The sequence below is a fragment of the Hippichthys cyanospilos genome, chromosome 7 (assembly GCF_059441005.1).
Source record: "Hippichthys cyanospilos isolate Australia breed blue-spotted pipefish chromosome 7, RoL_Hcya_1.0, whole genome shotgun sequence".
NCBI classification, from domain to species: Eukaryota; Metazoa; Chordata; class Actinopteri; order Syngnathiformes; family Syngnathidae; genus Hippichthys; species Hippichthys cyanospilos.
In genome coordinates this window covers 15,591,557-15,612,764 of record NC_142375.1, presented here as the reverse complement: position 1 = coordinate 15,612,764, position 21,208 = coordinate 15,591,557, and the positions used below count along the sequence as shown (strand labels likewise).

The following is a 21,208-nucleotide window of genomic DNA, read 5'->3' as shown; positions in this document are numbered from 1 at the left end:
ACAAATGTTTTCTGAAGTAAAGCAAATGTCAGCCCTGTTAAACATTAAAAATACAAAACATTCATTCGTTTTATAAGTTTATTTACATGTCACTATAAATTTTCATGAAGTGTACACAGTACAGATAGAAAAGTTTCAATAAATACAAATGTCCTGCACGTTCCTCGAGAGAGACTGCTGGACTTATTTACAGAAAAATCCCATAAAATTCTATTGTAATCCTCAAAAAGGCAACGCTGGAAGAGTAAACACTATTCGATACACACGTTTTATATAATATAAATTGCCTCTCTGGACGACTTTGTGGAAAGTGAAATTAAGAGATGAACAAGAAGAGGAAAGCATGCATGATGCTGGCTCTTGAAGGCACTTTAGGTCATTTTTGTTCCTTATAAATGCACACGTTTGTACAACGTGTCCAGCAAAGTTTTGGAGGTATAAGAAGAATAGTTATCTTTTAGCCTATAAAAATATTTTTCCCGGCTAGAAAATAGTAATTGTGCCTTGATGTCTTTTTTTAACGACCATGCATGCATGTCCCAATTTCCATTTAAAGCAAACACGGCAATACTACGACAAATAGTACATCCCGTACGTGACAGGTCCACCAAAGAGTCCGGGCACCGGCAAACTGGGCCTGGGGAAGGGGTTCGAGGGCCCCCAAGTTGCCGAGCCCTGCACGTGCGCGCCAAGGGGGAAAGGCAGCGCGAAGGCGGACAGCACGGGCTTGGAGGCCAGCTTTAACTTCTCCAACTCCGCTTCCTGCAAGCGCTTGGCTTTGGCCCTGCGGTTCTGGAACCAGATCTTCACCTGGGTCTCTGTCAGGTTGAGCGAACTGGAGAACTCTGCTCTCTCAGCGATGGAGAGGTACTGCTTCTGGCGGAACTTGCGCTCCAGGGCCAACAGTTGAGAGGTAGTGAAGGGCGTGCGAGGTTTACGGTTGTTTTTGTGCTTGCGTAATGTACACTGAGATGGACTGGAGCTCCCTATAGACACAGATCGAACTCATGAAAAGGGAAAACAAACACAATCAACAAGGATTTACTAAAGCAAATCGTTGCAAGAATAAGTGTAGTTCACGATGTTGAAATGTTTATATATTAATTATTTTACACGCAGGCCTATTAGGCTTGCGTATCTGCAGTGTCCGTTTGTAAATACAGTGTCAGTCGAAATTATGGAAACATTACAAATCACGTCTCAGAAATGTTCTGACGTCAACAAATTCTAGCACAATGCACAACTGCGAACTGAAAATCATTTATCAGAAAGCGTCATCAACATTATAAAGCTGACTGAGAAAATACCAAGATGTGAAAAGCTGTTATCTTGGTGACAATGCTTTGAATAATAGGACATGTATTGTTTGATTAAAGTTGTTTTACCAAATAATTACATCAATACTTCTTCGTAACGCGAATGACGTCATTGGCCACAATTTAATCTACAATTCAGGAGATTTTTAAATAAAAAGGTGTTTCCAAACTCTTTCTATCTATCTATCTATCTATCTATCTATCTATCTATCTATCTATCTATCTATCTATCTATCTATCTATCTATCTATCTATCTATTATAAATTAAAACAATGAAATAAATTGAGGGTTAGGTCAAGTAAGACAACTTCAAAATCAAGGATTTATATATATATATATATATATATATATATATATATATATATATATATATATATATATATATATATATATATATATATATATATATATATATACATACACACACACACAAACACACAGACTTCCGTTTTTTGCATCTCAATGATTTGTTGTCATGAACTTGCTTTTTTTTCTCCTGAATTTACGAGTAACATGAAACCATAATCCGCCTGCAGCCGCGTTCTTCACGCGTTTTAGTTAAAAAATTATTAATAGTCTTTACGTGTTTTTGTGTACACGAGGAAATAATTGCAAGCAGAAAGGGCACTTTTAGTGCATGCCGTTGCAGCCCACTTACGCGAGTTAGAAGAGAAGGTGCTCGCCTGGAACCAAGTGTTGTTATCGGTGTCGGCCGAGTGCGGCGTGTCCTCCGCGGAACTGCCGCAAACGGACGGCTGACCCCCGGAGTAAAAAGTCCTCGGAGAAAAGTGCGCTGCGGACTTGTGAGCAAGTACGGCCGAGTCGAAAGAAGTCCTGCAGGTGCTCTTGGTGGAAATCAAAGACTCGACGCTGAACGGTAGGTGGCTCCTCTCCTTCTCCGTGGTCATGTCCTTGGGCTGCGCGTCCTCGGTCTCCTCCTTGGGGTGGACAACTTGGGCATCTTGGGACGGCGAGCCTTGCGATGCGTTCATGGTCACGCGAGGCAATGGGGCCATGCACCTCCCGAGCGATGGAGCCGACGATGCGTTCGCGGACCAATGCGCTTCTCCTGAGTCAGCGACGCACGCTTAAACTTTTACGCACAGGACGGGAAGGTCTATAAGAGGAGGAGGTGTGTTTCCACTACTCGCTCCTACCAATCAGCTGGCTAATTTGGGGTCAGAGCGCGGTTTGGATTGGCTCACAGCCTTCTAAGGAAACATCAAGAGGCCTTTTGAAAGGAAGGAGAAGTTAATCATACAGACCCCATGCTGCGAAAGGCCATTCATGGCCCTCGCAAAGTAGCTTAGACCAATTTTGGTGTAATTAAACAGTGGGGAGGACTCTCTTTACCATTTACATCCATTAGCAGGGCGCTCCATCATAGCCATGTCTATCTTGTATTTTAGGGTGCGCAAGCACCCTGAAAGTGAAGACACCCCAAAATTGGAGATTCTCTCTCTCTCTCACACACACACACAGATATAAATATCTGTGTGTGTATGTGTGTGCATATAGTATATACACCGTGTCATTTAATTTCTTAAAAAAAATGATGGTCACTTGTTTTTCTTTAGTTAGCGGATGGGTTCCTGCCATGATATGAATTTACAGTTGTCCATAATATGAATTTTTTGTTCAATAGGGCTTTCGGCTGCGTGTTAATCTGACTTCTGTGCAACTCACCTGATGGTCCTGACCCCATTGATGAAGCAAGAACTTCCTCTAATTAACCCTGATAAGGTACACGGGTGAAGTAAAAAACATTTGTAGCTTTGAAGACTACAGTAAGAATCTATAATATAGTTATGAAAATAGAGAAAACAAATTGAATGAGAAGCTGTGTCCAAATATTCAGCCTGTACTGTGTATAAATACAGTAAATTGCTTTTTTTCTAACAAGCTCGAAAACTGCTTTGTTCAGATGTGATATTTTAACAACAAAAAACAGCAACCATTCCTCTTGTGCCTCACAAATGGTGTGATGCAAACAATTACTCCCACCCTGTGCCATCTGAATGCCTCTATCAGAAATTCAGAACTAAATTTCAAATTCTAGAATCTCGGTTGGACTCCATTCTCCATTTACAATCGTCCTGTAACACAGTCTTCAGATAAGAATGTGGCCTGTGTTTGAGAGGTGTAAATATACTTACAAATATTGTGGCATGCATGCAGCATGTGATCATGACAGTGTACTTTTTTCGCGAGTAAAGTTTAAAGAAAACATTAGCTGCCTAAATAAAGACTTTCCACAACGAAAGAGTCAGCTTTTTATAGGAGAAAATCAAATTAAACACGTCAACGTAGCGCGACGAGGCGGCCCGATCGGGTCAAGCGCGCATTGCAGTATCCCAGCAATTAAAGGCCTGTCACGATCCTTTCTGGCTTCACAATGGCCTGAGTTGAGAAGCAACAGGCTTTTTTTCTCCCTCCAGCTCCAACTATTTAATAAGCCAGACAAGTTGTGTTTTGCAGGCGCCAGGCTCGGCTGGATCTCAAAGGAAGACACCTCAGGGAGAAAGGACTCGGCGGTGCAATGCCACAAAATCAATTGTCCCCCAAATATTTCGTGGGGAAATGTTTCTGCTCCTACCTGGGAGTGCAATTGAGTTTACTATAAAATTGGTTGTAACATATTTTGGAGGTTGGGACTTAGGTGTTAAAATGCCATCATTAAATAACATATGAAGCATCAGCAACTGCAATACAAGTCAACATTTTGAAAAACACCCTTTAATTCGGTGGTTTTTTTTTTTTTCACCAATGAAACATTTCTAAATTTGACATTAATTCAATCGTTATCAACATTGTGACGAACCAGTGATGGTGATTTGGTAAACAAAGATGTTAATCAAAACAGAAAATGATTTAATTTGGATTCTTCAAAGCAGGCATCTTTTGGTTCCGTTTTGAACATATTGCTATTTTTCATTCAGGATGCAGATGATGCTTTATGACTTTATAACTTGATGGTACAATAGAACAATTTTTATTGTTACACGAATTTTAATTTTTATCATATTTTGGTGAAGTGTTCTAAACTGCTATTTAATGTGTACAATACGGTCTACAGAACATTTTTGCAGGGATGGTCAGTAGGGGGCACCTAAAATCCTGAGTTGGCACAGAAATACTAAAAATCATATTTTCATGATGTCATACTGAAGTATTACGCCAGCCAGTAAAAAACTAGCACAAAGATGAAAGGAAATGCCCACTGATATTCTCTAGATATATTGTGTTACATTTAATGTTACCAATGGTCTAATATGCACAGACTAATAATAATAATAATGATAATAATAACAGTAATAATAATAATAATAATAATAATAATAATAATAATAAAATGAATTCAATAAAAAAGTAAAAATAATAATAGAAGTGATAATTATGAGTTTTGCAATGGACATACAGTACTGTGTTCGACATAAGTGGTACAATTCTTCCCCCAAAACTCCTACAACGACAATACCTCTTGATGATTAGTGCATTTATAGTATGGATTACTCAAAGGCTATAAACTATAAACTTGAAATCAATTGAAGTGAATAAAACAAAATGGTGCCCCCCTTGTTTGTTATATGATAAACAGTAGACTAAGCTAGCATGCTAACGATTGCTAGCTAAATGCTATTTGCAATCAAAAATATTAATCGCTAACTTAAAGCTAATGTCAAGTTATCTTAAATGCTACTCACAAGTAACCGGGCTGATACAAACTCCCAGTCAACAAATCCCCTAACTCTACATATGATACAAAACATTTACAAAATCCACACGTGCAGGCTGGGTTTGGCTGAGGACAGCCTAACAAAATGCTGTTCTCCACTTGTAAACTAGCATGATGAAGATTTGCGAGCGACCACCCAAATCGCCATCTTAAATAGTAATCGGTAACCCAACACTAATTGCTAGCTAAGGCAAATGCTATTCACTAGTAAACATTTTTACTATCATTCTGATACAAATTTACAATGAACAAACCTCATTATATAATACTGATTAGTGATTACATATCAGACTGAACATTTACAAATTTAATACACAGGCTGCGTTTGACTCGAGATGATGCCAGTCAACTAAATAGGTTCCTTGCAAAACGCTATTCATAGAGCGTCGAATGCAACAACATCCAGTTTGCTTTTCACAATAAAATGTAGCTTTACGCTCACAAAAAAAAATGTAAAAAAGAAACACACCAATAAACAATTAACAGCGCGACAGGATCCCCAATTTGAATAGTATTTTTAAACAAAACAACTACTAAGAGAAAACTATGACAATTTATACTAGCCGGATAGCGCCACTGAATGTGTACTAAAGGAGTAATTTGAAAGAATTTTATGTGATGTTGTTGAAATGACCTGTGAGTTATGCATCTCATTTCATTTGTATAATTGTTCCCATATTTCTACCGCCATGCAGAGCATTTGAAATGACTTCAAAAAGCCGCATAACGGGACCGACGACAAAATAGCCCCTCAGGTGTAAATTTAAGGGCCACAGCTTTGATTGCTGACTCAACATGAGTAAATCCTCATGTTGTGTCCCTATACTTTTTTTTTCCCTATTTGACCAAGTCAGACTTCTGTCTCCAAACACACCGGGGCCTCTTGTTACTCACATGGTTTGGGTTTACGTCTCATGTCGGGGCCCTTCTATCTGCTAGAAGAGTCAGGCAGGGTTTCATCTGCTGCATTCAGGTACAAAGCAATCAAAGCAGCGCAAAACAATTATTCCGGTTTCTTCCCTCCTCCCCTGTAGTTTACGCTCGTCTATTTTATACCCTCAAAATACATTTGTGCAACAGCGTGCAGTGGGAGTAAGCCATGTCAGAAGACGTTAGCGAGTTTGAAAGCAGATTTATCCATCAAGGTCAGTGCTAGCATGATAGGAAGCATGTTCCCTTCAGCTCTGCGTCATAAATGGAAAACCGGTCAATCTTCACTTCATAAAGCATATACTTTCACCATTCATTGACATGCAATACAAAAGAAACATCAAAACAGCCACTGTACAATGAAAACATTGTGCTTAAAAGCGATGGAAAAGTTAAATTTAATATTGCAATGTCCATTTCTATGGTTACAGTGAAAAAAATCTACAATATGTTAAGGAAATCTTTCAAATTCTTCTTTTGACCCTATATGAGAAACAAAAACTCATTGTAGATACTCGTAAACACAAACGTAACATCTTGGGTTCAATAATTTTTAAAAACAATCTAATTGCGATATGTTTTTCCCCTTCAGAATTTAATAAGAGATCATTTCTCAAGGTCCTCTTCCTATGAAGTTCTTAACAAACACAAGCATTAAATGAATCATTATTTCAATAAATAATTGCAGGTTTATTTTACAGTTTGTAACTGTTTTGATTTGATGCAAAAAAAAAGGTAAATGAACCATTCATCAGCATGAAACACAGTCTGTCCACTTACCGTAATTAGTTTGACTAGCACTATGCTATCTTCACACTTCTACTAACCGAGTGTGGCATAAACTTAAGTCAATAATTTCTATATCAGAATCCCGCAGCGATGCAAATAAATCTATGGCGTTATCAATTTATCAGCTCTGATTATGAGTGCAATCGGATTATACGTATTCATAAGTCAATTTTTGGTCTCCTTCGGTATATATGAGGTGACAGGTTGTGGTTGCGCAACACAATAGAATGTACAGTATCATGAAATGTATCCAAACCAGAAGAGAATTGCTTCAGTCCCAGGTTTTAATAACCTGGAGTTGACTTTTCCTGCCAAAGCCACCACCTCAGAAATTAGAACAATTTTTGCTTGGCTGAGGCAGAAGAAGAAAACTGGCTGAAAGAAGCTAAACGCATCTGTGGTGATAGAAACATACTTTTGGCTTTTGATCGAGTCTATGGTGAGACGATTAGCATTGAAATCTTAATAACTGGCTGTGTTTTGTTTTAATACAAAATCAAAATCATGAGTAACCTATTTGTTTCTCTCGTCTTAAAATATGAATCACTCACGTGCCAAAACACTTGGCTGATTTTTCTTGGGCGTAACATCTTTCATAGAATTCCAGTTTCCTGAGAAAAGACTTGCATAACAATGTGAGTTGGCAAATTGGTCTGATGGCTGCAGAACATTTAAGTGGCCATAAGCACACTGTGGACGTATTTCCAAACCAAAAAAAAAATAACTGCAATTTTATTTGCTCATGAGCCGAATGCTGCGATGCAGTAAAGTGAGAAACATGGCAGCAGCAGCAGTTTTCATTTTCATAGCGAGAAATCTTCACAGAAACGGCAACCCAATTACTCTGATGTTAAAAAGAAATCCGCAATTATTATTTTTTTCTTGCACAGCAGAACGTAACCGCTGGCATATGACCATATTTAAACAAGGGGTCAAAAATCAAAGAGTTTGATGCACACTTTTGAAAATAACAAACGAGCTAAAATTAGCACATTGGAGCATTTCAGTAACCTTTAAAGGTTATATCAAATCAAAATGTCTTTACAACAAAATTATGTTATGATCCCCATTTGTCTGTGGTATTCTGATTAATATTATGTTTGAGGAATAGGATTTATGCATCGCAGAAGTCGTGACCATTTTGACACTTGACATTGCTTTGAGCTCAGGTAGCAGCCAGTCGCGGCTCACCGGGTTTCTGAGTTTGATCATGTGACGTTCTCAAGCTGTGTTGTGGTTGGTCGTTACCTTAGTCCTGAGCAACTCTTTCAGTTGACGGCAAGTAGAAAAATGGCCACCACCTGAGATGGAAAAAAAAAAAAAAAGATTTTGCTCATTCCTATTCCACAAAAGCAATACTAATCTTCCATACTTAGAGTTGAATATTTTTTTTACTTCCTCTTTAAAATTTCATCTAATTTACATAAGTTCTCATGATGATTAGAAGTATTACAAAATGTCAACTACATCTAGTTTTAGTTAGTTGCTTGCGTGGAATAAAAATGCAGATATTAACCTTATTCGATGGTTGCTAGGTAAATAAGGCAGTGGGTAAAAGTAGATCAGTAAGTTAATGAATAAATAGCTCTATAATAGATCATCTGTAATGATAAACAAATACATAAATACATGAATCCTGTAAAAGTTTGTAATGTCTGAATACATTTGAATACATCTTGTGTGCATGGCAAGGTGTCAACAACTCCATTAATGGAAACTTGTGCCATATCCCATGATGATGGTGTAGTTAACTTTTTTTTAAAAATGTAATTAACATTTTTTTAAGGGCACTTAAATCATTGAAGGAGTCATATGACTGTCACAAAGTGCAAGCGAGAAATGTAACAAGAGAAGGTATTATGCGGGCTTATATGAAGTCTCGGTACGTCGTAAAAAATCCAGACCGCTAGAGGCTAAAATTAAGAAGCGCTGGTATGCTGCACCGCTACGTATCGGCCCACTTGAAACACTGGTTTTGGTGAAACATTTAACCTTGATTCTTTTTGTGGCCCTGGAGTAAGAAGTCAAATATGAATTAAAAAAAAAAAAACATGCCACACATGCCAATTTTTTGGATCATTCCACAACCGCAATAGAACCCAAAGCTTTGCTCAACACAAATGTATATGACCAGTAAAATTAATCATTCAACTTGTTTGCAGGATCACTTTTTCGTTCCGATTCAAACATGCTGATGTTTGAACAATCATTTTTCATAACAGTAGAAGTGCCGACAAGAATGCGCAATGCTCGTCTTATAGCGATAATGTTATTGCAGACCCGAACGGTCAAAACAAATGCGTGTGTTGGAATATTGCGAGACTCCAATTTCAAAGTGTTTCCTATGTAAAGGGGAACAATGGCGTGGGTGGGAAGTCAAAAAAGCGTCCCTCTTTCAAATAAACAAGCATGAGTTGCTTCTGAATAGGGCTGCTATGGAGCAGCCGCATTGGTTCTCAGAGGACTGGGCGCAGCCGCCCTCCTCCTCCTCAGCTTGCACAACCCAAACAACCTGATGGAGCCTCCTCATAAGAATAATTCAGCACTTTGGGCCACCTCTTTTAACCCACGTTAACCCATCTACATAGCATGGACGGGAAAGTAGATGTCGGGCAGGGGAGGGGTGTCAGAGCTTCCCTTTTTGTGCTATTGCTTAATGAGCCTGAAAATACAATTGCACTGCTCCGACTGTGAAGATAGCCTGCAGGCCGGTGTAAATTAGCAGCGTGAGGAAGCCCAGAGGGCTGAGTCTTGCTGAGCATGCAGAATAGGGAGATGCGGTGAGTGGAGAAAATCCTGTTAGGAAACTAACGCGAAGGAATCACGGTGCATTTCGAACCCGACTGCGGCCGACGGGCTCACTTGTTGCACTGGCAAATGGCGGATCCGTGACTTCCTGACACCGGTGAAGGCCATTATCTGGGGTTGTTGTTGAAGGCGCGACTTCAGCGTGACCCCACAATGGCTCCTTTGAGGCGATATCGTAATCGTCACTCAATTGGATTGTGTAAAATTCAAGCGAGGGTGCAGTGGTGAGAGTCTCCCACATAGCATATGTCCTCTCGCGAGTGCTCCGCTTGGCATCTGCTGCACGTAGCCTGCCTATATCTGCATTCTAATGCACATATCCTGCTGGGATGTTAACTTTAGGCCTTCCATAATTGATGGCTTCCACACTTCAGCCGGGTTCCCCCCCTTGCCCTCTCCCCACTGATTGTTGGTATATCTCTGCGGTTTGGGGGTCTTTCACTCAACCATTGTTCTTTTATGGAGGAATTATAATGGACCAAAGTAGGGGGGAGCGAAGAGAAAGAAGCCAGTGAGTAGATAAAAAGAGAGTCACTGCTGATATTTAGTGAACTCTGAAGGGGGAGTTTTCATTCTCATTCTGCAAGTTTGGCACATGCCTTCTGTTACTAAGTGGCAGTGCACTGAAAGAGGGCCTCGCATTTCCCATTCTGCGTCTCGGCTAGGTGCCTAGACTTACAACCCTGGCAGCTGTTGGGCCTTCTATGCGGCTATAGACTCCTCTCCGCAGGTGAGCTGCCCTACCCAACTCCCAGTCTCCCCTCCGCTCAATAGAGCCCTTTTCAAGCCGTCGAATGAGTGTGTGTGTGTGTGTGTGTGTGTGTGCCTATGTGCACACCTCACACAAACCACACATAGAACAGCGACTTTAAACATTTCACATAATGGTGCAACACCTGCAGTTTCAGTCAAAAAGATACCTCATGGCAAAGTTGAAATGAACCCATTTCAACCCATCAGTCACAAAAGTGACTGTAAAGAAAATTCTATTTATGAGGCTCTTTAAATGATTTTCAAACATTTTTTATGAAGTAATTAAATCTTTAGAGATTATTGTCACATGACCAGAGCTTTTTACTTTGTGCTTGCACTTCAAGAGAAAGATGACAGCCTCAAAGCTCCCAAACAAAAGGTTAGTAAAGTATGTTAAAATAAACATAGAACAAAAATTTTTCGTACATACGATCGTTAAGATGATATTCATTTGCACTTACCGAAATTGGTATGGCGTGTTTGCACAATGAGTGATTACATTGTTGTGACCGGTCATAAAACACACCTTTTCATCAACTACTTCACTTAAAAAAAAAGTTCTTGATTATTTCAATGGTATACGATTTGGATGTTGTCCAGGAAAAATCTGGGCTGAAATGGGTTAAATTGTTTTCTTTTTGCAACTGAAATCTTGAAAATGAAAGAGCATAGCTCAACAAGTATGAAAGCTCTGCAGCTCTGTGCTTGTGTATTGCTTTTTCATTGTTTTTGAGCAGTCTCAGCAAGGGGTTTCAAGAACACGAGAAGAAGAATATACATGGGAAGTTAGTGTATTTGACAAAGAGGACTTGTGTTCAAAGCAATACAGTAAAACAATAAATCTGTTGGTATTTGTTATCAAAGTTTTTGCACTTTTATCACAAATAAAAATGAAAAAATAATGACTTAAAAAATCCTTTATGAAGTAAAATGAACACTCATGAATGATAAGTAGCCAACATTGGGCGACTTTACTAGCACAGCACTAGGTCCAAATTTGACTGAGGCAATGCTGGGTTATTCATACCCAAGATCTTGAACCCTGAAAAAGTAGTTGTCAGTATAAGTATTCAAAAATAAAACTAATAGGGCTGCAACTAACAATTATTTTCATAATTTAATCGTTAGTCTGTTGATCGTTTTGCCATAATATTCCTACTAATCATGAAAAACTAAATACCAGAACCAAAAGTAATTACAGAGTCATTTGATTATCAGTTAGTGTTTGATTAATCATTGTTTCTCTAATACTCATCTCATTTTCCAACATTTTTGAAGAAAAGTAACAACTTCCCTGTATCAGGGGGTACCGCAGCAAGTCATTTTCACTTAATATGTTGGGCATAGCTTTACACATAATACAAGCCATCCATTTCATGCAAACGGGCAGGATTGAGATTTGAACCTCAATTTTTATGTCCAGGATTAGTGATGTCAGCCACTGCGCTATCCAGTTATCCAATGTCACATCAAATTTACTTTAACTTAAATGCAAAAGCAAAATGGCGAGCGGTTTCATTTCCTCAGCCTTCCCAAATCCAACCCAGTACGCTAAATTAATAATCCCAATTTTGAGTAAAAGTAACCTTGGCTGTTCAAAATCCGCAGCTACCCAGTCCGTTTACTGTTTGGATTGAAATTCCATTGTCGAAAGTGTGCGTGGTCCAGCGTTTGAATTGTGTGAAGGTCACTGTAAGCCCCTTTAACTAGGTCGATCCACCACTTTAAATGGCGTTCCCTGTTATTATTTTTTGTCCGAGCAGGTTTCAGCACCTTTTCTTCCTCTGAAGTTGGTGGCAAAATAGCCCCGTTTATTTTCTTCTTTTTTTTCCCCTGTGTGATGCGAGCTGTTACATATTACTCCTGAGGTGTGGTGCCTCTCCCCTCAAAGGCCTCCACTGTTTCCCCCAAACTGCTGCCAAGCTGGGCTATCTATTCATTTGGTTACTTAAGTGTAATTGCTCCCCTTTGAAGCCTCAGAGAGGCAAATCATTTGCTTTGGCCCCGGGGCAGTAATGGTCACCGAGCCAACGACCCCCTCCTGGTCCGAGAGCGTCGGAGAGACCGCGAGAGGCCAGAACCCATACGGAGAAGAAATAATACAGCCAGGGCCGCTCAATTTCACCTCCCTTTTCATCCCATTCTTTGAAAACTTTTTATTAACAACAGCTTTCTCTCTCAAATCGGGGCGCCAAGAGAGGGCGGGCGAGGAGATGCAGGGAGGGGCGGCGGTGCTGCCATGAGAGGATATCGGCGGCAGGGAAGGCGGAGGGGGTGCCGGTCCCCCCGTAGATGTCTGCCGGATTCTCACACACTCTCGTGCTCGCTCACATGCACACATCATCAATAGTGACAGGTCAAGGAGGCACCGAGCCCCCTCCCCGCCCGTTCTCCCCTATGGTTCGTACTGCTAAACAGGGACTCAAGTTTCGTATAACTCAGGCTCACACACACACACACACTTGAATGTATGAATTTATTTACCTCTATATGCTATGACAGGCCATAGAAATACTGTATGTGCTACACAAAGAGCCCATTTAAGGCTGAAAATTACTGTACCACTTACTGTAATTGTCACAACTCCAAGCGCATTGACGTTGTAATCTCATAATAGCATAATGGGGCTGAAACTGTGTACAGGAGGACAATTAGAACTGTGGAGCACAGGAAAAAACATTTTCCCATCCAAGCGGAGAGGGTGAAGGTTGTGTGTGCGTTTGTGTGCTTATGTTGCCTGAACCAGAAAGAAATAACTACAGTTTTGGCCAAAGGTTCTGGCAGGGAGTCAAATGTCATGTTTCACTAACTTGGCTCCTTCAGTTTATGTTGTTAATTTACGTTATTCCATATTATTGCATTGTGTGGTTTTTAATAAGTTTCTCTCAAAGTCCAAGTCTAGAATTGTCTTAGAAATTCATACTGGTGCACAAACGACACGACGCACACACAAAAAGATGCAGAAATTGTGATTTATTTTCAATTTTTTTTTTTATATATATAACAAATATATTTAGAAATTTTATTTTTAAAAACGGAAGCAGTTAGTGGACCACAAAATGGAAGGCAGTCAAAAGGCCAATGCTTCTCAAATGGTGTACCTCTGAGGGCCCATGAAGGCCCTCCAGGGGCTGCGTTACATTTGAAAATATATTTAAAAAGTAGCATCCATTCAAAAATTCTTTCAAGTATTGAAATCTTGCAGGTTTAAATGGACCATTGTAAAATCGCCCTGGTCTTCCGGTGTGGGGTTTGCATGCTCACCCTGGACCTGCATTCTCTCCGAGCATTCCTGCTTCCTCCCACACTCCAAAAACATGCATGGCAGGTATATTGGACATACTAAATTGTCCTTAGGTGTGATTAGGTGTGTTAATGGTTCTTTGTCTCTGTGTGCCTTGCAATTGGCATGGCAATCAGCTCAGGGTGTTCCCCACCTACTGCCCATAGAAAGGCGGAGGCCTTCGACCCTAGTGAGGATAAGTGGCTACAGAAAATGGTTGGAAGGAAAAGAGCAATCTTTGCTCTAGCTATTATTTTGGAAAAAATCTTTGATAATATCAAATCCATTGTGTCATTTAATTCACTGCTTTCTTCTTCTACCGTGCTAAAAAGGTTATGGTAAAAGAGTTGTATACATGTTGTGGGACATATGTTCCTTAAAAAATGTGAAAAATTCTGTGTATTAAAACAAATGTTACAAGCAATAAAAAAACAGAACTTATAGTTAATTTTAACTGTTTAATGTGAAATTCAATTAGTGTATTGGGGGTGGGACAAGGGAAAAAAAATGCAAATGTTTTAGGGGTACTCCAGATGCATTTGGTGTTTTAAAACTATTTTAAAGTATTTTTTTCTCTTAGTTTTTTGATAGATTTGGTCTTGGGACAAGTAAATTTACTAAAAAAGTGTATGTTTTGCTATTTATTATTCATGGTAAATATTTGATGGGTGGCACGTAAAATGTCTTCCAAGTCTGGATGGACTCATATGCTGTGGGTTTGCAGAAATAATTTATACCCAGAATTAATTTATTTTTAATTAATTTTATTTTCAAATTAATTGTCCTAAAAAGCCAGTCCCCTTCCATTAAATAAAGGTTCAACCCAACATGTTACATGACACATAGCATCGTGCTTAAAAACTTGATTTGAATTAAAATGAATTATTTCTTTTGAGAACAGATTTTTATTAGGGTTAGGGTTGTATACAACATACAAATGGCGTTAAAAAGTTGAATAAATTAAACAATGTTGGTCTTTGTTGGCCCTTTATTTTTTTTTTTTCTCAATGAAAAACACCCTGCGCTGATTAGAGTACTTGGCTGAAAAAAAAAAATCACAGGGGTACATCATTGAAAATAGATTTTGGAAGATGTGAACAGATGTTTTAATCTGAAAAATAATTTCCTTAAAAAAAAAAAAAGAGCAGGATTCTTTTCAACATCCTGGAGCCAAACCAGTGCAAGCAAAGCTGCTCATGAAAAGTGCATTTTATTTGCATCTTTGGAGGGTTTTTTAAGAGAGAAGCTTTCCCTGCAGTCAAGCCAGATGGTAACAATTCTTGGACATATTATGGGCTCCTCTGTGCCAAATAGCATACCTTTGGGTTATATTTTCAGTGGGCTATAAAATCCAATAATGTAATTTTGATCTATTTTATCAGACATCACCCTGCCCGGGCTACACTGACAACGGACAAGAATTTGATATGTTTTACTTTTTACACCCTCAGTGCACATTTTCAATATCTGTCCTGCTGTGTGCCTTTGTTTGTTTGACTTTTGCAATGGGTTGAAATATGCGGCGATTCATTGCCCCGTTGTCACACATACGGTCTACACAGAATTAAACGTTAAAGCAAGATACTAAAGGTCATGGTCTGTGAATACACGAGAGGGTTCTTTTTTTTCTTTTTAAGCCTGACCTTCACATCCAAGTGTAATGCTGACACAGTAGCAAACTATCCTGAGTGGTCCACCATTGGTTCCATGACTCACCACTGACCTCGCAATACCTTTCCAGACACATTTGCAAACCTAAAGGGACCATCACCCAGCACTGCAATCCATATGAGATTCCATGATCCTAAACACACCTGATAAACTTAGTGTGACGCCGCATAAACACACACGCAGAAAGCAATTAATCTCAGAGAACTCTCCCACAATATATCTCAAGAATGTGCAGTCACAGAAACCACCACATCAAGGTGGGACAATGGAGGACATGAGCTCAGGTTTTCCATTGTGAAGGTTATTTTCTTCTCGGCCGATCACACGCACGACTGGAGGCCTGCTGGGTGGAATTGCTGGCGCTAATGGCACTACGCACTTTTGTAGCAGGAAATGGGACAGCCGCGTCGTAACTGCTAAAACGGTGATTAAAAATACTCAAATTGCATCATGATGTGATGGAGAAAAACAAGCCCTGCAAGTGGAGTGACTGAGACGTTCTGGGATGTGTGAATGCAGCAGTTTTGTGGAAAGTAAATAAATAAAATCCCCCAAATGTCGGCTAGCTTGTAAAGTCTAATTAAAGCTCACAATATTAACTCTGTAATTTGCTCGTCTGAAGAGTCATTAGGCGTCTCCCTGGCTTCGTTTAATGGGATACAAAGTGCACTTAATGAGACAAATAGTTACCAAAGTTGTGCCTGGCTAAATGTTGGTTGCGGATGCTGGAAAGTGCTTTGTACTCTGTAGGGAGAGTCATCATCTAAATGATGTGTGTTTTATATCACTTGGGTAATGAAAAGAATGAATGCCTTGTATAAGACACAATGGCTGCCACAGTGTGGTGCATCAAAAAAACATGGACTCAATTTGACATCAGAGGAAAAGTCGAGCAAGTGCTATTTTGTGGTGTCTTTGCTTGTGACACGCGTTGAAAGCCATTGAAGATAATACCATTTTCCTGAGATAAATTGTGGCGGGAGAGACCGGTCTGTTTGAGACAGTCTTTGTCCGTCATCTCCAGCGGTCACTTCAAAAGACGAGCGTCCGCATCCACTGCTGTCGCTCAAATGGTCTTCCTCCCTCCTCGCTGAGATTTTGCGGTTGTGTGCAAACCTTTAATGAGCTCCATCTTTGACCTGGCTTGTACCTTTCCAGAGATGTCATGTCTCCAAAGTCAAATAACGACTTGCGTGTCCTCATGATTTAACATTAAAGGAAGGTAGTCAAAAGAAACTGGGCCCGGTGCCAAAAAATGTAAAATTATCCTTGTAAAAGAGAAATTGTAAATGCTAAGTACACACGGATCACAGGAGGATAGCAGCAGTGGGACGATGAAGCCTCCAGTGTTAGACAAATAAAGCAACACATGACTCTAGTTAACGAAGAATTGATCAAGTTTTCCATTTTCTCACTGACTTTGTTATGAATGACTTTATGGACCGTAACACAATATTCATTTAAGATGCGGAAACTATTCACACAATTTTACGAGTTCTTCTGCCTTTATTTTACATTTCAGAAAGAAAAAAAACAAAAAACAGAACATGATTGTACATGACATGCTTGCTGTCACTTTGTTTGAGGTTTTTGCCAATGGAATCACATTTTGGATGGTTCTGAAAGCCGCCGTCATGGTTTGCTCCCTTACGCTGAACATATTCTACAACAAATCTACTTCGGATGGAAAAAAGAAGCACATCCTGTGATAAACTACGACTACATTTATTTTCCTCAAAAAAAAAAAAAAACAAAAGTTAAAATAAACATCCCCCGAGACAAATTTCCATGCGACAATATAAACTTTCCTATTACATGATACAGTTGTTGTGTTTGTTTTGTCATGTTGCTGCAGGCTTGTTTTGTGTGTGTGTAAGAAACCCCACTTCAATTACACGTGATAAAACACATGTGTCCAGTATCAGGGGCCAGCATCTTCTACTGGTGGACTTTGAAATGACACTGGCTCCATGGGATAATTTGGCTTTTACGGGGGGTTTCTCCAGGGGTGCCCCTGCATGTGCCTGTCGGTGTGTGCGTCTGTGTCCATCTGTGTGATTACGGCTACAGCCCATGGACAAAAATGTCATGAATTGTCAAGGAAAGGTAGTAACAACTTGCAGGGCGTAGAATAACTAAAATTTTGTGATATAAGACTTCATTCATATGTGTACTTGCATTGTCTAGTTCATACTTGCTTTCAAAATATAGGGCAAAATATATAATATATACCCTCTTAAAATTGCTCGGTTAAAAATGACCTAAATTGGAATTAACCTTTAATTCATTCAGTGCCGATGATATGTACTGTATATTTACTTTTTAAAACGTAAAAACATTTTTTTTAAAGAGGTCAGAAATTCCAGAAATTCAATCCCAGGTACTTACATTAAAAAAATGTTTTGCTAAAGAAGGGTCTAAAAATGGCTGGTGAGTTAAGAATCATACGCTACAATATTAACTAAAACACCATGTTCGGAGTGGTGAAGGGACATAGAACATACAGTATTGTGGTAAAATTTCAGCTTCTACCCTTTACTGGGCTTTCAGCCTATAGTCTAAATGAACAAAAACAGCATTTATTAGGCTCACATTTTCTTATTTTTAAGTCCTAAACAGAAGAATTTGGATGATTTTTTTTTTAGAAATTTAAGCAATGTCTGTTATAGACGCTTTTGGACGTTTTGCCTGTTCAGACTAGGGTTAGACTAGGGTTAAAACTTGTTTTTTTTAAATCATATGCTCTCTTTGTATATCAACTTTTCACTCATGGTTGGAGGGCCTGTCTCATATTCCCATAAATATTGTTTTCAAAGACAATTTTGGAACAATATCTTTTAAGTATATGGTCCTTATCATTTTGAGCATCTTTAACTTGAAAGGACACCAACAGGAACGTAATCAAGGAGTGCCCTCAACACCAATCCTCATCAAGTTTTTTTTTCTTTTTATGGAAATGTCTGACTAAAGGTTTTGGCAGCTTTGTTTTGAGCATTGATCAACATTAACTCTGGTCAGTTAAAATGCTCAAAATGGTTGGCAGGTTCTCTCTAAAAGTCTTGTATAAAAGTCGGCCACTAATTTCACAAAACGAAACGGTAACAGGGTGACTAACAGCAGTTAACCGCTGTTATAGATCAATTTGGGAATTGCCTTTTCCTTGTTGTGGGTTTAATGTTCAAACAAAGAATCCTGGATCCTGTCTTATATAATCACACACAGAGACACACGCGCGCACACGCAAGCACGCACACACAGCTGATGACTCAGCTGAGTCTGGTAATTCCCAAACCAACATCCCACAATGGAGTAGTGTTTACTGTTACGCTGCTTTCATATCAAATCATCAAATCAACAATTCTGGCAGGCTAAACAATAAAAGTGACAGCAAGCCTGATTTTTATTGGTGCTTAGAAGCAAATGATGTGGGGGGGACTTTGGGAAAATTGATTCCCAACAAAGCTCTTGTGTCATCTCTCATCTGCCTGCACCCGGCACTGCTTTGTTCAGCCTGCTTCTAATTTACCAAATTTGGATTTTGTTTCTATATTTTTCCTTGCCGGCGCAAAGGATTGCCCGAATCTGCCAATGTTTCAAGAGCACACGTAAACTCCTGAAGCGTTCTTCTAATAAATACCACTAGATTTAAGTTTTACAGCATGCGCCGTCAACAGGAAGCGCGGCCGGCATGATTTTGGGCCAACTGCTTTAATTGGCTGTCAGCAGGAATTCGGGCTTTGGCAAACTAATTGACCCACAACTCTTGACCCAGCTTTATCGACACAAGGGAAACGCCACCAGGCTGATAAGCAGCCACTCTAATAAACCAAACTATAACCATTGGCCAATTTAAAAAAATGAGTTATTGGCTCTTTTACGATTACTATAATTTTCTATTTGACTGAATGTTAGCGAACTATTTTGAGATTTAGTAAAGGGGCAAGAGCAGAAGTTATAAGTGTACCTGTGCTAAAGAGAAGGGAAAATATGCATACTTCATTAAGAAAAATGCCATCCAAACGAGTTTTTGGTTTACTCTGGTCTTTCTCTCCCATTTTCTAGAGTCAAAGCTGATGGATTTGAATGCCCTTTCATCAGGATTCACTCTGGAAAACTGTGAGATTGACTCAGATTCGTGAGAACCAGACCAATAAAATGATGTGCCTCAAATGGCAGACAATGGAAGAATGTTTGCCAATGATGTCATGCCATGACTCCGCCCCCCGCTGGCAAGTATGGCTGCGGCCAGGGTGTCTCGACAAATACTGTACGTTCCAAACTATTATAAGCTTGCTTTAAAACAACCAGCGAAATCAATGTGTTTGGATACAGTTTTTCTTATTAAAACATATATACTGTAACTATAAAATATATCTTCTCAGTCTCATGGTCTATTTCTATCTTGCTAGCTAACATCCTAAAAGAGTGATCAGTTGTTACAGATTCCCAAAATTGTTTTCTACTATATTCAGGTGTTGTCCCTACCTTGGCCTTGCTCCCTCTGAAAAAGCCCTAATTCTTTTTTTCTTGTCTCACTTTCAATGTGTACTCTCATGTAACGGCCGTTGCCACATAAGCTGACCGTCACAAGCTCGTGTAGGGTGATTGATCTTTTGACTTTGGAAAAGAAAAATGACGCCATAAATGCTCTGAGTGGGTGCGACGGGTCGTGGTGATCAAAACCAGCTGCCAATTAAGGTAATGACTGAATCTATCACATTCAATTAGAGGAAGTCTACGAGCTGCCAATCCAGCCCTCGGATCACTGGTTACACAAAAACACAGGCAGAGAGATCACTTTAGGAGCTATGTCTGTCTTTGTGATCCTTATCTGGCAGGCCCTGCGTCATATTTGAAGCAGCCCCCCCACGCCCCTGACTGGTCCCACGAACAACATGCTGTATGGAAGGGATCACCTCAACCTCTGGAATCCATCGCCGCTTTTTGTCCTGCCCGGCTGACAAACGATTTCCAAAAGTACCCAGGGAGCATTTGAGAAATTCCTTGATGTGTGACTGGTATGTGTGTATAGCAGCAAAATATGTGATCAATCTTTCCTAAGGAAGATAGATGATGCAAAACAAAATCATAATGAGAGCCACTTTCGCTCAATAATTGGACTTTGGTAAAGGGCTTCTATTATCGCCAGGAGGAGCAGCTATCTGACAAGAGTTTGCCCCATGGTCAGTGTCTTTAACCCCACGTGATAACACTTAGCCTAGCCATAAAGAATTGGCCCCTTTAACTGATCCATTAGTGTCTGATCCCTGAGAGCGGACCCGCGGTGTCTACTGAAACTTACCAGGAAACTTTGAAAGGAAACAGCATGGCAGACGAGCGGCAAGATCAAAGCGCGTTTCCCTCCTCCTCTTCCTCAGCTCTCAGTCTCTATCTGCTCCTCTATCTGCAAGATTTCACATAATGGCCACGTAAATCAGCATGAATCAGTCTGTTCTTCAACTCTGTATTGTTGTGTGCCATGTTTTTCCTAAGTTAATTGTATGAAAAAAATTCCAATCAGAAATACTGGAAATAAATGCGCTCTAGGGTAGTAATGACAAAAATAACAATACAACCAACACTCCCAGTTTACTGATGTTTTCTATTTGTGTGCTTGTATTATATTGTCTGTACATTAAAGTCTTTGACTGTCCAAAAAGTCTAAATATTTGGCGGATGATAATAAATACATAAAGAATTTTGAATACAGCTTGCACCAACATTGGAGTTTTTATGGTGAGTTTTTCTTGCTTTGAAAAGTGAGCTGTTTAAGGTCCGAGCAACCTTAAGCTCCATCATTATTTGCGAAGAGTGAAAGTAAAATGGAGCAAGTAAAGTTATCTATCTACCTACCTGCCTACAGCAGGGAATGGTGGGTGAGGTGGTGGACCCAAAATGCAGGGAGGAAGGTTGCACCCAGA

The 21,208-nt window shown here is 39.6% G+C and overlaps 1 protein-coding gene across 1 annotated transcript in view; it reads right to left on the bottom strand.

Annotated features, from left to right (window-relative positions):
- Positions 1–196: 196 nt before the first annotated feature.
- LOC148421244 (homeobox protein MSX-2-like) overlaps positions 197–21,208 on the bottom strand; it is a 29,085-nt gene continuing 8,073 nt past the window's right edge. The window contains exons 1-2 of the mRNA XM_088419427.1: positions 1,976–2,390; positions 197–986 (exon numbers count right to left, since the gene is read on the bottom strand). Of these exons, the coding sequence (XP_088275553.1) occupies positions 571–986; positions 1,976–2,333 (774 nt within the window). The 5' untranslated portion in view covers positions 2,334–2,390 and the 3' untranslated portion in view covers positions 197–570. Of the gene's footprint in view, positions 987–1,975 lie in introns of the transcript that reaches the window.